The 17,507-nt window shown below is 39.6% G+C and overlaps 1 protein-coding gene and 1 non-coding gene across 2 annotated transcripts in view; one reads left to right on the plus strand and one right to left on the minus strand.

Moving 5' to 3' along the window:
• The window catches only part of Akap13 (A-kinase anchoring protein 13), a 283,527-nt gene that overhangs the window by 54,118 nt on the left and 211,902 nt on the right, over positions 1–17,507 (plus strand). The window contains exon 2 of the mRNA XM_051148733.1: positions 13,784–13,827. Within this exon, the coding sequence (XP_051004690.1) occupies positions 13,795–13,827 (33 nt within the window). The 5' untranslated portion in view covers positions 13,784–13,794. The remainder of the gene's footprint in view (positions 1–13,783; positions 13,828–17,507) is intronic.
• Positions 9,056–9,162, minus strand: LOC127192558 (U6 spliceosomal RNA). The gene has a single exon (XR_007831025.1). It is a non-coding gene; the product is annotated as a U6 spliceosomal RNA (small nuclear RNA).

A 17,507-nucleotide genomic window follows, 5' to 3' on the forward strand; every position in this document is an offset into this window, starting at 1 on the left:
CTTAAAGTAAGTTTAACAAACATCACACATCTTGTTTCTCTAGATTTTGAATGATAGATTCCTTTTCACTCTTACAGCTTGAGTATTGGTTTTGAAGACTGGCCTTTTTGTTTCCTTTTCCTTTAGAGCTTTGTAGAATTTGGAGCAAAACATTCTTAGACAATTTTGTTCATTTTACAACAACTAAGTTTGTGTAGTAGTGAGTCTCAGCCGATGCCTGCAAGCCTGTGTGCTTCTGGAAGAGAGTCCGATAGCCCTTTCCAGCCCTTTCTCAAGTTGTAAGCATTTCTGTGTGTTCCTGGGCTGACCTGGTTGCCGTTTTGGAAAACAGAAGGTGCCATATGTAAATTGGTTTACAAATGCTACCTTTGTCATCTTTTCAATGATTTGATTAGTAAAAATTTAAATGTTCTATCAAGCATCTTCTAGTTAATGAAATTCTAAGAATTTCTCTTTTCGTTTTTTTCTTTGTTAATGTACAGCGTAAAACAATCCTCTTGATTCATTTTTAACCATATCCCTAAGGTACTCGTGTTTTTGTATTTGGGAAACTATAAATATGACTTTAGAGTCATGTCTGGGTTCAAATTCTAGTGGCCTCTGTATGTACTAGCAGTGCAATGTTATTCTTTTCCTCACTTTTAAAAAATGGATTTTATTTATTTTTATTTTGTGTATATGGGAGATTTACCTGCATGATGTATGTCAGTACACCATACTATGTGCATTCAGTGGCCACAGAGGCCAGACCAGGGCATCAGAGCCCATGAAACTAGAGTTATGCCATTATGTGAATGCTAGCTGTTGAACCCAGAGTTTTTGGAACAGCAGCTCATAGCCCCCTGTAACTCTCAGTGGATACAACACACTTTTCTTTCTTTCTTTCTTTCTTTCTTTCTTTCTTTCTTCCTTCCTTCCTTCCTTCCTTCCTTTCTTTCTTTCTTTCTTTCTTTCTTTCTTTCTTCTTTTTACAATTTATTTTACTTACTATATATACAATGCTCTGCCTTCCTGTATGCCTACATGCCAGAAGAGGACATTAGATCCCCTTATAGCTGGTTGTGAGCCACCATTGGGTTGCTGGGAATTGAACTTAGAACCTCTGGAAGAGGTTCTTAACATCTGAGGCATCTCTCCAGTTCCATAACATACTCTTTAAGCATGGTGACCTTTAATTCTGGCAGACGCAGCCAGATGTCTCCTGCTTTCCAAGCCAACTACAGCTGCACAGTGAGATCCTGTCTTAAAGCTGTGCAAAACAAAAGCCCATGATTGAACTTTAGAAATTGAGTGCAGGTGCCAGGAAAGGCACTTGTAACAAAAAAAAGGTGAGATAAGTTGGTGTATTGGATCTAGTTGATCATCCCTTTACTCACTTCTCTGACTATTACAGGGTTTCTAGTCCTGCGCAGAAATGAGTCTGAAAATATCTAGGGCCTTCCAGAGAAATGTAGTGTGTAAGCTAAGGAAGGAGGAGGGGCGAGGAGAACGGAGGTTGGGCTGTGAGTCTCCAGCCTTCAGCTCTGGTTTTGTTCCTGCTGAGCTGGGTACTGAGGCAGTTTTGTCCTATAATGATCCTTGTAGTTGGGCTACATTATCATTTGAGGAATTGAGAGGAGACAGCATATATTAAGTATTCTCCATATATTAAATATTTTAACTTCTACATAGTGATGACAAGATACATTTTATTTTACATTTCTAAATTTCATGCCATTTATTTCCACACAGCTAGAAATGAATGCTAAATGTTTTTTTTTAAGTACCAGGTCTTTTTTTTTTTTAAACTGTGTGCAGGTGTGTGTTTCTCTCTGGGTATACACACGTATGTGTGGTTGCCTGAGGAAGCCAAAAACATTGAATCTGGAGCTGGAGTTATAGGTAGTTATGAGCTGCCTGACATGGGTGCTGTGAATGGAATTCAGATCCTCTTGAAAGTGCGGTATGTGCCTTCAACCACTGAACCATTTTTCCAGCCCCAAAATCTGTGTTTTGTTTAAAATGCTCTCACTGTGTCTCCCTGGCTGGTCTGGCACTTGCTATATAGACTAGGCTGGTCTCCAACTCATAGAGATCTGCTTGCTTCTGCTTCCTGAATGGTGCGATTAGAGGCAGGACTGTTTTTTTTTTTTTTTTTTTTAATGACAACATTTGAATGTTTTTTAAGAGAGAACATTTTCATGCATGTTTTATATAATGTTAACATATACAGAGTTTCTTAATAAGAGAAGTTAGAAAATTTGAAAGTCAGAATAGTCAATGACATTTTTCTTGAATCTGTTATTTCTAAATCCAGAACAAGTTTAGTTATGAAGTTCAACAAAGTAGTTTGATGGGAAACCATCTGCTAAGTTATTTTTCACTTTAATTTTTTTATGTGTATGCATGTGAGAGTGTACGCCATAGGTGTACAGGTGCCCACAAAGGCCAGAGGAGCTGCGTATTCTTCAGAGCTGAAGCTACAGGTGTGGGCACTGCAATCAAACACAGGTTCTCTGGAAGAACAATAAGTACTCTTAGCTGCTGAGCCACTTCTCTAGCCCTCTTAAATTACTCTTAAGTAGTATTCAGTGAATTGAATTTACAAGAATTTGTAAACTGTACTTTTCTTTCCTTAATTACTTTTCATTAAATTGTTTGAGACAGGCTGGCCAGAACTCAATAATCTGCCACCTCATGCTCCCAGGGTGGGTGTCCAACAGCATGTTTTGCTGCACTTTGCTTTCTAGACTTTGCAAATTACTTTGAACTGAGAGATTTTTTTTATTGATTTATTCAGATTACATCTCAATTGTTATCCCTTCACTTGTATCCTTCCCTCCCTCCCTCCCTCCCTCCCTCCCTCCCTCCTTCCCTCATGTCTTTCACTCTATTTCCCTCCCCTAGGTCTGTGACAGCAGGGGACATCCTTTTCCACCATATGGTCACAGTTTATCAGGTCTCATCTTGGTAGCCTGCTTACCCTTTCTCAGAGAGATAATTTTAAAGTTCTTTATCTCCTCAGTGTTCAAAACTCCTGATGTGTGAAGCTATGAACTAGCTTTATTAGTATCAAGACAGAATTAATAACAACTTAAAAAAAACCTACCAGTTTAAAAATTCATAGGCTCAGCTGGGTGTAGTGGTGCATACCTTTAATCTCAACACTAGGGTGGCAGAGGCAGGTGGATTTCTGAGAGTTTTCTATCAGCCAGGGCTACAAAGTGAGACCCTGTCTCAAAAACAAAAACCAACCAAACAAAAACCAGCCAAAATCCAAGCCAAAATAAAACATAATACTTTTCTTTCATCATGTCACCCAGCATTACATACTCAGTTTTGGTTAGAACTGCCTAATGTGTTAGAGTTGAGTAAGGGACTCTGTATTATGAGAGCCTGAGAAACATTTCTGTTATTTCAGAACAACCATGGCTTACTTATTGGCTGATGATGTTCCACACAGGTTCTGTGTTGACACTGCACTCGGTAGTTAGGAATGCTTATTTGCTTTGTGGGACCCAGGCTCATTTCGCAGCCCCCAAATGGTGACTTGCAACTGCTTCTGTAAATCCAGTTCCACAGGGTGTAATTCCCCCTTCTAGACTCCTCTGACTCCTGAATGCACGTGATGCAAGAACTCTTGCAGGCAGGTATGCAGGCAGACTCACATGCACACAGGTACATCCTTAAAAAATAATGGAACAAAAAACACTCACTGTTCTATGCATGTTATAAAGCAGAAAAGTACTCCAGGGATTGTTCAAGGCAAAGATGTTTTGTGCTTTAAAAGTCCCATTAGAACTAATTTTCATTTAAGCTGGGTGGTGGTAGCACACATTTTTAATCCCAGCACTCAAGAAGCAGAGGCAGGCGAATCTCTGTGAATTCAAGGTTAGCCTGGTATACAAAGTGATTTCCAGAATAGCCAGGGCTGTACAGAGAAACCTGTCTCAAAAACAAACAAACAAACAAACAAACAAAACCCCAAATAGAAAATTGTTGTTTGTGTAGCATTTTCACTTCATTATGACACTCACAAATATTTTAAGTTGAAGTTAAGTCTTGGTAAATACAGGTCCTTCTGATTTTGAGATTATTTTAAACAATTCCATCTCTCCCATTTTTCAGTGTCATTGTTCTCCAAAAATCATTATGGAATCCTAACACTGAAGGCTCAGGCTCATGGACCTTTGGTCAATTTTTTTCTTTTGTATTTTTTTAAAAATTAATTTATTTATTATTTATGTGTAGAGTGTTCTTCCTGCATGTACACCTGCAGGCCAGAAGAGGGTGTCAAATCATATTACAGATGGTTGTGAACCACCATGTGGTTGCTGGGAATTGAACTCAGGACCTCTAGTAGAGCAGGCAGCACTCTTAACCTCTGAGCCATCTCTCCAGCCCTTGTATTGTTTTAAAATCACTAAGGCGCTCAGCACAGTGCTGGATGGTGTGGTAGTGGTGAAAAGGGGCACTACAGAACAAATACCTTTGTAATGTGGCAGATTAAGTTACAAGGGCAGAAGTCAAGTGCAGAAACGAGAGAAAATACTATATAGTATGCTACTTATTCTGTGGGGTTGGATAACAAGCAAGAATCCTGTAATCATAGCAAAGGTCGAGAGTATTAGCCCACCTGGCTTTGGTAGTGGACAGGTGTAGGAAACCAGGAGTACTTTGTGTTGCACAGATAATGAGAGGATCTTGACCACTGCTCCAAGACGTCAGGTAGCGAGGGCAGTGTGAATGACACCTGAGACCTCCCTGATGGTAAGCAGCATATTGAATAGCGCACTGTATCTATTTACTTACCAACTGCCTCAGCATTACCCTGCATTTATAATTATGGATTAACAGTAGATATTAGAATACAGGAATTGATTATAAGGTATAGTTAGCCATGAAATGGTTGTCATGTCATTCATATCAGGTATTAGGAAAAAGAGCTTACTTTATTATTTTCATATTGCCTACTCCGGTGTTAACCATTTTAGACATCTTTGTTATTTATCTCTATTTTACAAATAGGAATCTAAAATATGGTAGAACTTACCCCACAACATGAAATTCTCAAGCCTAAACACTGCATTCATATATACACTTGGCCACAACAGTTATTAAGTATATGTAGTTTACACCAACGTGTGTGGGGATAAATGATCTAGAAAAAGTAAGGTGGGTCACATGCATCCCCTAAGTGGAGCATATAGTGTTATACTTCAGTGTCTATTTCTTGAGTCTTGGCTTACTACTAGTGTTGTGCCCTAGAACTCCTTAAAGAAAAGGGGTTGATACTGCAAAAGAGCCCCTTTAAAAGACTGCTTATTCCAGCGAATGAAAGTGTAACAGTGAAAATGGTGTTTGAGGAAGGTTGAGTCAGAGAGTGAGTAGAGCCTGGAGAGATTTTCTCAGGGTGATAAGGCTCTGGCATTCAGTCTACAAGCAGAGACAGGCAAGTTGGCAGTGGTTCCTCCCAGGGAGGCAGCTTGATCTGCTCTGATGCTGATGCCCTTTAAGTTACAAAAGCTTGTGATCTGGCTAGGCATCGCAGTGAAGAACACAGTGCTGGTGCTGAACAGCCAGGAGTCCAGACTGTACTGGCTTTAGAGAGGCCTTGGTGGGAATCTGGCCTGTCTCAGTGGTTGGGATCTACAGCAGGTTCTCCTCTTTGACTGACTGTGTTTGAGTTCTGGCCATGCAATCACAAACATCTTCCACTCTACTGCCATAAGTCTTTGGGCATCTAGTTGTGAGTAACACAAATGTGAGCCAAGCTTTAAGGAAGTAAGAAGCTAGATGCCATCATGTTTGTGTGGCTATGATTTCCTCTCTTTCCCTTCCTTGCTTTCTAATGCCAGGCAAATTTGGAGGTATTCAGAATGATGTGAGGTTTTCCTCCTGACTCCTCTCCCATCATCCTCTGCTTGTACTTGATCTGTGCTGTGGTGAGTAGCTGACTGTGCTCTCATGGCCTGTCACTGCTGTTCTTTTCGTGTCTTTGGTGAAACTTGCCTGTTGATTTGCCTCTTCCAGTAATGGCTGCTTGGGATCTCCTTTGTAGAGACTTTATTGTTCTACCCTGACCCTTACAACGTTGTTACTGTTCTCATTGTACTGTTACCTAAGTGTGTGTGTGTGTGTGTGTGTGTGTGTGTGTGTGTGTGTGTGTGTAACCTACTTAATGAATTTGTAGGATGAGACTTACATGGTTTTTTCCTAAAGCTTAGTGATTTGTTTTAGTTATGAAATACTGTAGGAGCTCAGAAAAAAATGAGAAGATTTTCTTGCTCTTTGTATGCCGATGAGTTGTATGAATATAATAAAAAGTGGGGGTGGTGTCTGACATGCTCTCATGAATTTTAAAATAATCTCCTCAGATGAATGAAAAAAAATTTGAAGTTTTTATTTTTCTCACAATACTGGAAATTGAACCCAAGGCCTTATGCTTCCTAGGCAAGAACTCTATGACTGAGTACATGTTCAGCCTAAAGTTTTGAGTTTTTTAAAAAAATGGTTTAGTTTCTTAATTTGCAGTTTCACTTTTACAGTTTCTGAGGCAAAGTACTCATTATTACTTTGATGTATGCATAAATATATTTGCCCTAAATCTGTGATTATTATTCTGCCAGTTGGATAACCCAGTGTTGACAAAAGAGTAAATAGATAAGTGAATGTGAGTATTTGTGAGATGTTTGTGTTTTAGTTTATGTGGAGTCATTTGCTTCTCTGTTGAGTATTATTCTACTTCAGAGTCTTCATGTGTTCATATTCTACCTACTTTCTATGGCTTGTGGGACACTCTTGCTCACTTAGATCACTGCCTTTATTCCCCTTTCCTTGATGGTTAATAAATAAGTACTGTGTTGTGTGATAGTGATAGTTGGACAGAAAAAACTAGTGCCAAGTTAGCAGAGAGTCAGATCCATGCTGTGGACTTTCATCATTTCCCAAAGTGTGTGGCCATGATGCCAGAGCTGAGACAGTGCCAGATACTAGATGTGGCTCTTGACTCTTGACAGAGTGAACGAATATGCTATTTAACAAAGCTTTGAACTGCTGCTCTTGAAATGAGGATTAAGAGTCACTGCTTGTAGCTGTCCACTTAGTAGTTATGCAGTTGTAAGCAGAAGCAAGGACACCACCTCATCCCCACCCTGTGTGAGAGACAGACAGACAGACAGTCAGTGACTTGGCGTCTTTAACAGGAAAACTCCATTTACTCTATATATTCTATCTTTTCCTTTTGACTTAGAATTCCCTGTTCTAGCCTCTCTAACTTCCTAGCCAGTATGCATTTATAGTAACCAGCAATGTAAGAAAGATTCATTGGATTGGATTGGTTTCTTTGAGCAAAAGCTGAACATTTATTTCTTTATCAGAATCCTGAGCATGTATACATTGTCCTTTCCCTGTTTACTCCCACCACAAATGTTTCTGGCTTCTAAGAATTGATCATAGCTTAGTGTTTAGAGAAGTCTTTGGCCAGGACAGTTTGAAGCATATTCTGTAATGGGGGAACCCTGGCAGTAGAAATCCTCTGTCTATACTTGTATGAGTTCTTAATCGCTCCCCTTCCCCACTAGGACTTGGAGCAAATGTGCAGGGTATTTTGTTGTTAAAACCAGGTCAGCTGAAGCTACAGATTTTGTTAGGCCTAGACTAGCTCTCTAGTAAGTGAGCTGAGATCACCAAGTTTATAGGTACTAGAAAGTTTACAGTGAAATTATCCAGTAATGATGTCAGTCCTGTGAAATGCCTCTCCCCAACTTCAGGAATGCTTTATTATAGGCGTAGAGTAGTCTGTTTATGTTAATATATATATAAATACACACATTCTCATTTTTAATTATCTGTAAAGACCATTAGTAAAGACTGTAGATGTTTTTGTTTGTTTTTCTTTAAGTTTTACACACTTAGTAAACTGTCTTTTTACACATTTGCAGTTCAGTTATGTGTTGAAAACCTACAAAATACTGAGATTTTGTTTAAATAGTTATAGGTAAGAAAGCTTTGGAAGGAAAATTCTCTATAATCTCCAGGGATGTATACTATTACTATGATTTGCTATGATGTCTACTTTACATTGTCAACTTGAGTCACCTAGGGAGGCACCTCTCTGTGTCTTTGAGTAAGTTTCCAGAGATGTTTAACTGAGGGAGGAAAACTCACTCTAAGTATGGGCACTATGTCTCCTGGCTTCAGGTCCTTGATAGACTTAAAAAAGGGGTACTGAGGGGAGTAGGAAGCCACCTGAGCACCAGCCTTCATCTCACCTCTGCTTCCTGACTGCACATGTGCTGTGACCAGCTGTCGGATGCTGCGTTTGCTCCTATGCTGTGCCTGCCATGACAGACCGTATTTCCACAGATTGATCCCACATAGACCTTTCCTTGTTACAGTCTCTTCTTGTCAGGCATTTTTTTGGAAAATTTTAAATTAATTTATTCATATTACATCTCAATGGTTATCCCATCCCTTGTATCCTCCCATTCCTCCCTCCCTCCTGTTTTCCCCTTACTCCCCTCCCCTATGACTATGACTGAGGGGGACCTCCTCCCCCTGTATATGCTCATAAGGTATCAAGTCTCTTCTTGGTAGCCTGCTATCCTTCCTCTGAGTGCCACCAGGTCTCCCCATCCAGGGGTCATGGTCAAATATGAGACATCAGAGTACGTGTGAAAGTCATACCCCACTCTCCACTCAACTGTGAAAAATGTCCTGTCCATTGGCTAGATCTGGGTAGGGGTTTGAAATTTACAGCCTGTATTGACCTTGGCTGGTGCCATAGTTTGAGCGGGACCCCTGGGCCCAAATCTGCCCATCATAATGTTCTTCTTGTAGGTTTCTAGGACCCTCTGGATCCTTCTACTTTGCCATTCTCCCATGCTTCTCTCATCTAGAGTCCCAATAGGATGTCCTTCCGTCTGTCCCAGTTTTCTGGTAAGTGAAGACTTTCATGGGACATGCCCCTTGAGCTAGTATGCAGATATAAGTGCGTATATACCATTTGACTCTTTGTGCTTCTGCGTTAACTCACTCATTATGATCATTTCTAGTTCAGTGCATTTGTCCACAAAAATATATGGAACGCTTCATGAATTTGTGTGTCATCCTTGCACAGGGGCCATGCTAATCTTCTCTGTATTGTTCCAATTTTAGTATATGTGCTGCTGAAGTCAGCACTTTGTCAGGTATTTTGTTACACTGAGAACTATAACCAGTAGACTTACCAACTCTTAGTATTTGTTACAGACCGCCCCCCCCCAAGGTTTCTGTATTATTTTAGAATATAATTTATATACCAGTCCATTTTAAGTCCATGTTGTCAGAAAGATATTTCTGGATACTTTAAAGTTTTCATTTCGTATTTCATGGTTTTCTATGAGACCAAGAAACTGCAAGAAGATGAAACAGTTGCTTTTTTGGTCGGTATCTGGTAGTGTTCCTTAGGTTTCTGCGTGGGTAGTACATGCAAGAATTGTGTGCTCTTTCTATAACTAAAGAGACTTGGATTCAGATTAGCAGTTTGCTTCTAGAGGATTAATCTGCCGAGGATTTGGGATTTTGTTGAGATTATTGAGTTTTACCTCTGCTTGTCTTTCCTGTATCACCACACATCTTAGCTGATAGCATCTTTGAGACATATGCAGCCTCTCAGGTGGGTATACATGGCTGCTTGTGCCTATGTCTCACTGGCTTTTAACTAAGGGTTTACATCCTGGCTTGCTGCATGATTCTGCTGTTTCTTTCTATAAGTAAAGCTTATTTAAATGCAGCTGTATCCGTTATTTTACATGTTGTATTAGAGGCTTGAAATATTTGCAACTTGGTCTTTAAACAGTGTTTGTGGACACTACTATTTAGTTGTAAACTTTTTGTAGCCTTTAAGATTTCTCACTCTTTTATGCAGCCACATTGCTTCCTTTCCTCCTTTTCCCTCAGATCAGCCATATAGACATAGAATTTTATGCCTCAGTTTCTGTGATGTCTTATATAGTGATTAAATTTCTACACACACACTACAGCCATACTACCATGAACATGCTCAATCTTATCTGAACTTCTACATACCCCTTTGTAGACAATAATTTCAAAAATTCCAAAATGTTTATTATTGTTTATTTTTGTAAACATTGCACACGTAACTTTAGCAGTTTAATCATGGTGTCTGCACTGCACCCTATGAACAAAACACTGGTGGTAGTTTACATCAAAGTACAGAAGAATGTTAATTTATATGATTGAGACAGTTGGATTAAAATTGGGTGAGTCTTGTCTTGATATAATGTGAATATGCCACTTTTATACAACAGTAAAAAATGAAATTTGTCTCCCTTCCACATTATAAGATAAAATGGGAAGAACAAAAGCACGTGGTGAGTGCCATTCTGCTCATTTTACACCTATCAGGCTTATGACGCATAAACCTCTAGCTGGTTTTACACTGAGTTGTAGGTTTGGTGAGCATACTTCATACTACCATATCATTTAAGACTGAATTTGGTATCTCTTTTTAGTTCAAAAGTTAGACAACTTTTACTGTTTGTACTTCTCTGAATTGCCTGATACCTGAAAGCAACTCATTTGAGTTTGTGGTTTGCTTTAGGTTACTGGCTAAGGAAGACATTGAAAAACTTTGTTTTTAAAATATTACTTGATAAAATTGTGTTTCACTAACTTTCCTTTGCAGAAGGGTTTAGCAAATCTTGTTGACACAGAATCCCAACTAGTGACGTGGGGAGAAAAACCCATATGTTGATATCCAACAGATTTGGGTTCTTTTCTTTTTTGTCCTTGGTGTTAAATAATTCATTCTCTGAATCATTGAAATGGGGAAAAGTATGTTCTCTGTGGAGAAGGAATAGGACATCATATATAAAGCACTGTGAAAGTTAGTTCTCTTCCTGTGTGTCAGCATTTAAGAAGCCTAAAAGTCATCCCTTTACCAGCCCGTTTCTGGAGCCTTCTGGTCATTACTTTGATTCTTTCTGACAGATGGATTCTTTTTGGTGCACTGTGTTGCTAGTATAACAGTGTTCTGATTCTTTGAAAAATGTGGGAGGGCAGACACTTTGTCATACCTCTTTAATCCTGGGGTTGGAGCAGTGTATGGGATTGATTTTTGTAGCGTAGATAAGTTTATAATTCTCCATTCTAATGGCATCAGCCCGCCCTTACAGTATGTGAGGTTCCCCAGTGCTCTCATTCAGTATGGTGGCAGCCACTTAGAGAACTTGATATTGAAACCAGCATTTTACTTTTTAATAACAAATCATGAAGTATAAGATGGCTGGTGAAGTCACACTGTGTTCCATCACTGATGGTTGCCAATCCTTATGAATTGCTGAAGTATTAATCCTGTGTGTAAATAGCAGAACCACTTCATAAATTAGTCAAGGCACATTGACTCATGAATTTATATATTCTTTCAATTTGGCATCCTAGGCAAGTCTAAACAGGATCTGAAAAACCGATTAAAAGATCAGCAATTTAAAATTAAATGGATATTTAACATTGAAAAGGTATTCAAGCCCTTCAAAATTTCTTTTTTAAAAGATTACTTTTATTTATTTATTTATTTTAGCTTTGTTTGTCTATGTGTGTGCATTTATATGCACTTGAGTGCATTGCCCAAAGAGGCCACAGGAAGGCATCGGGTCCTCCGGAGCTGGAGTTACAGGAAGTTGTAAACAGTGGATATAGGTGCTGAGAACTCTGGTTTTCTGGAAGAGCACCAAGTGTTCTTTACCACTGAGCCATCTCTCCAGCCCCTAACCTTTCTTTTTAATCCATACTATTTGAGTATGGTGGCTTGAAATATACTTAGCTGTTTTATTAAAAAGACCTGATACATTTCTGATTTTGATTTTCAGGGATTTTAATACCTCTGAGTACAAAGTTAAATGAAGAGGGGCAAGGAGGAAAGAGTACCTTAAGGCCTGAGAACAGTAACATCGTGGGGCATAGACTACAGAGTGAGTGAGAAAGACTGTAGAGACTGTCGCATGAAACTGCTTGGAAGAATTTACTTCTAGGAGCTTAGTAATACTACATTACCACCACCACCACCACCACCACCACCACCACCACCACCACCACCACCACCAACCACCAATATATGCTAGTTGCTTTGGGGCTGAGTACTGAACACACACACACACACACACACACACACACACACACACACACACACACACACACACACACTATCTGTGGCAGGTCTATGAGGATGTTTAATTTGAGAAGCGTGTTTAGATTATTTATGATCAAGAAAATGTCCTTTGTTTTGGACATTTGATTATTGACAACCTATAATTTGTCAATATGATTCCAGTTTTATTGTTGGGCTTTTGAAATGTGTTAGAATTCATGGCATCAGTCTACTTACTGTTTTTCACTGTGAGTGATGTTTCTGCACTGCTGATGTTGCAGGTTAATGTATGCTTTAATTTATCTATAAATAAAAAAGCTTCAGATGAAGTTTTTTAAAAAAGATTTATTTATTTATTATTATGTATACAGTGCTCTGCCTTCATGTACACCTGCAGGCCAGAAAAGGGCATCGGGTTACGTTATAGATGGTTGTGAGCCACCAAGTGGTTGCTGGGAATTGAACTCAGGACCTCTGGAAGAGCAGCCAGTGTGCTTAACCTCTGAGCCATCTCTCCAGGCCCCCAGATGAAGTTTTAATGAAGTCACCTTGCTATTCTCTGAGTCTGGTGGGGTCAGATTAGTCTCTATTCAAGTTCTGGGTATTTGGCAAGGACCTGATGTCTTAGTGAAATTACCAAGCCAGACATCCCCCCCCCCCCCCCCCCAGACATAGCTTCTCTGTGTAGCCTTAAATTCACAGAGATCCGGCTGCTTCTGCCTCCCAAGTGCTGGGATTATAGGCATATGCCACCACCCCCAGCTACCTACGCTATTCTGTGTGTGTGTGTGTCTTTAAAACATTTTTTCTATTTTTGAAGTTATAATTATGTTGTCATTTCTCCCTTTCCCTCTTGTTTCTCCAAGACCTCTTGTGTACCCCTCTTGCTCTCTCTTAAATTCATGTCCTAGTTTTATTTATTGTAGTTGTATGTGTGTATTCCTAAATACATAAATACAACTTGCTCAGTTCGTATAATGTTACCTGTATGAATACGTTTATGTGTTTTCAGCACTAACCATTTGGATAACCAATTGGTTTGCTCTGCCCTAGGGAAGACTATTTCTCCTGCTCTCAATATGGCTTCCTTACCTGTTCTTTGTCTAGGATTGAGTCCTTGTGAGCTTTGCAAACCCTTCTAGCTCAGTGTGTCTAGTCTTTTTCCCCCCTTGAGAATTCAATTACAGAAATGACCTAGGGATTTGGCCATTAATTTTAGCTATTAAAAGCAAAAATAGCCCCCCCCCCCCTTTTCTGAGAGAAAGGCAGAAACCAAGAGGGCTTTAGTAGTCTTCTGTTACTTTCACCCCAAACTTCCTAGTGAGGTTTTGGGGACCTCCCCTGGTAAGCAGTAGTTCATGAACTTAGGATGTGATGTGAAAGTTCAGCTGATGATGTTTACTGTGAAGCTGTTGAGGTCTGAAAGTCTGAAAATTCATCCCCTTCCAGAAAGACTAGAAGATAAGTATTCTGCAATTCTTGGACTGCGCTCTTCTTAAATCTCTAAGGAAAGCTGAATGTACATCACTCAGACTTCGGGTTATGCTACAGAGCCATGATGACATCTACAATGTTTAGGTGGTTTAGTTTTTGTTGGGGAGGGGGCTAACAAATTTATATTTCATTCTCATCTATTTCTTCTTTTTGTTTCAGTGTCCTGGGTCATGAAACTTAGTCCACAACAAGCTCCATTATATGTAAGTAAAGAATTGCTTTATTTTGAATTTATGCTTATCTGTGTGTTTGTTTATTTATTTGAATTAACATTAAATCTCATGTAGAAATTATGAGTTTTGTACATCTATACACAGTTTCACTGATATAATAAACCCTGGTTTAATAAGTTCTACATATACATGGAACTGAACTGAGAATAAATAGTATTTTACTATTGAAGTCATGTAGTCAGTGTTGTACATATGAAACAAATTGCCCTGCAGGTGGTACTGTGACGTCTTTCTTACTTATTTTTTGTTCTGTTTTATTTAAAATTTTTAAAAATATTTTATAATTCATACACATTATATCCCTATTGTTTCTCCCTCACTCGTTCTCACTCTCCCTCCTTCTCTCATTCCTCCCCCCCCCCCCAGCCACCCCTGATTCCATTCCCCAATCCTGTGATGGGGAGGGCTCCCCCTGTCATCTGACCCCAGCCTATCCAGTCTCGTTAGGGTAGCCTGCATTCTCTTCCAAGGGGAAGCCATCAAATCTCAAGCACCAGAGTCCATGTCAGAGGCAGTTCCTGCGCCCCTTAGTAGGAGATCCACGTAGAGAAAGAGCTAGCATCTTACTTTTACCTGGAGAGTATTTCTGTAAAAACAGGATGGAGACCTCCTAAACTGCCGTTTGAGGTGCTTTCCCTTACAACTGCGACACTGTGCCATTGGCAAAATTACTTATCTCAGGACTCTGGCTAAAGCGCGCGTATCGTTTTCCTAAAATGCGGGCATTGTAAGGTGCAATGGCTAAATGGACAAATCAGGCTGAAGGAGGTAAATTCTAGGTAGCCTATTTTCTTGTTGCTGTAGAAATAAGTTGACTACATTGGGGGTGGGGAAAAGTGTCTGTGGGTACGAAGCCAGGCAGGAGTGTGAGAAGCCTTTGAGCCTCATGTTGCAGCGGTTGGAAACTGGGAGAATTTCCTCTGTAATAGGATTTGAATCACCTTGAAAACAAGGGCCACTTTTTTTAGTTGTTTCGGAAGTCTCCACAGTTTGTATAGGACAAAGGACAGATGTCGGAAAACAGTGGGAGGCAGTGAGTATCTATTGGCCGGCTGACTGTACATCTGTGGGAAATATCTGTTCAGACCTTTGCCATCTAAAAATTGGGTTCTTACTGTCAGTGTGTTGTAAATATATTATTTGTATGTTGTAGAAACAAATTCCTTTTCAGGTTTGTAATATGCAAAAATTGCTGTTCTGTTCATTGACATTTAGCTTTTTAAAAAGCAGTGGCAAAGAGATGAAGTAAAAATCCTTCTGATCTTACTATCGTGGGCTGTACCAGATGTAAAAAAAATTTTTTTTCCAAGACAGGGTTTCTCTGTGTATCCTCGGCTGCCCTGGACTCGCTTTGTAGACCAGGCTGGCCTCGAACTCACAGAGATCTGCCTGACTTTGCCTCCCGAGTGCTGGGATTAAAGGCGTGCGCCCCCACCGCCCGGCCTAGATGTAGAATATTTATCTAGTAAATAAGCACTTAAGAATTATCTGCTTCCACGTCCTGGCTTTTACGAATAAAGCTGCTACGTACATAGTTGAGTAAATGTCCTTGTTGTTTGGTGGAAAATACCACAATGTGGCAAACCAGCCACTGGGCAGAATGTCCTGTTTTGGCCACAGACACAATTCTGCCTAAAAATGGGCAAGCTGGGATGCAGGTGATGGCTAAAATCTGCCAAAACAGGGTAAGCAAGTCCTCAATAGTTCCTGCCTCACAAATATGTCTGTCAGATATATTGGGCTAGAATGCTGAAGATGATGCTCCAACATTATAGAGAGTTTTGGGTGACTTTTCAGTCAGCAAACTGTCTCTGTCATTTTCTCCTTTCGGATGCTGCTAACCTGTACTTCCTGTCTACATAGGTAATTGATTTTATTCCTTCTCAAGTCTCTGATGGGTTGAAGACCAGATAGTTTAGTTTTACAATTACGCTTAGTTGTTTAGGGGTTACGATGTTTTTAGGTCTAGATAGATGTTTTAAATTGACATTGATGAGATATGATAGATATTGATTCTCATTCAGAATTTTAGACTCACCAAGATAGGAAAGATGTTTTCTACAAGGTTGTGGAAATACAAATAGCCAAAACACTATGAATGTAAAATTTATAATTTCTGATTGTGTCGTAGTCCTTCTTGCTGTAGTTTATTGTATATGTATCTAATAATATAAATGTATATGTAAAAAAAGAAAAATAATGAAAAAAGTGAAAAAAAAAAGAATTATCTGCTTCACCCATTTATCTTAGACTTAAGAAAATGAGGTCTAAAAATGTTATAAAGTGTGTGTGCTTTCCTCTCCTTACATGTTACTTCACGTGTGAATACAGGCTTTGTGTTAGGAGGAAAGTGAACTACACCACTAGGGCATGCATTTCTTGCATGTCCACAAGAGTATTACTTGTTGCCAGGTGGATTACAAGATGCTTGTAGGTTCTATCCGATAGAGGTGATTAAAATCGTGAAAAGCTGTAGCAATATCTTTTTCTGTGTGATGATCTTGAGAGTATAATGAGAGTAAAAATGAGAGACAATGGAAGGTGCAAGCAATGTTTTAGAAGAACAGAACCAAAATTTTATTTAAAATGAGAAGTGAAAGAGTAATGAATGATTGACAAAGTTGAGAATTTGAGTATGACACCTTATGCCATTGTAAGCAATAGAGGGGTCAGGAGGTAGTACACTTGCTCTTTAAATACATGTGACATATAGCTTTCCTATGAAACGGTAAGCTTGGAGCTCTCGGGCGAAGAAATTGAAGCGGAGATAGTTTGTATCGTTTCTGAAATATTGGTATTTTTGACTATGAGAATAGATGAGCTCTTTGAGAAAATAAAGAAGTGGATTATGTTAGGATAGGGGAAAGTGGAGGCAGAAGACAAAGCTGAATTAGAATAAGTTTCAGAAGGCTTTCGGGCACATTCAGCAATAGACCCATGTGCCCCATTGGACAACTAGTGGATGCAGATGTACCAATGGATAGCAGTCAGGCCCCAGCATATTGATGGTTGCTTCCCAACACAAAACCATGAATTTGAAAAATTCGATTGCATGGTTTTCAGGCATAAACAATGTTGTATAGCAATGTCAAGAGTTTGGGCGTGCTACAAATTAATATTTGATCCTTTAGCATTTTATTCCTGGGATAATTGATTCTAGTCACACGTCAGGATTAGCAGTGAAAATTAGGCTAGAGTTGGGGAAATTTATTCTTTAATTCAGGTGTCTTGTTTGTCTCAGCACTTGTTCCTCATGCAGTAGATTTAGCCATGAACCAAACAGGAGGTCTCTTGGCACTTGCCGTACAGTAAGGAGAAGAAAGTGATGCAGAAGACATTTTAAGAGGAAAAATGAAAGTGAATAAACCCAGAGGGTATGATGGTGCATGCTTAGAGGCTCTTTTGGGTTAGGTGGCTGAGAAGGCCTCTGAGGGCCTTGTCACTGAAGCAGAGCCTTGGGTGGCCTGGGGGAGTGCAGATCTTCAAACTTCATGTAAAACTGGCTTGATGCCAAAGAGGAACAGCAGATAGCGCCTTGGCAGAGTGAGCCCAGGGGCTGGGAAGGTCTGGTCTCCCTCCGAGGAGCTTAGAAACTTAGAGACTAATGGAAAAGCTAGATTTGTAGGCTGTCACAGACCCTGAACTCACCA

The sequence above is a fragment of the Acomys russatus genome, chromosome 7 (assembly GCF_903995435.1).
Source record: "Acomys russatus chromosome 7, mAcoRus1.1, whole genome shotgun sequence".
Taxonomy (NCBI): domain Eukaryota; kingdom Metazoa; phylum Chordata; class Mammalia; order Rodentia; family Muridae; genus Acomys; species Acomys russatus.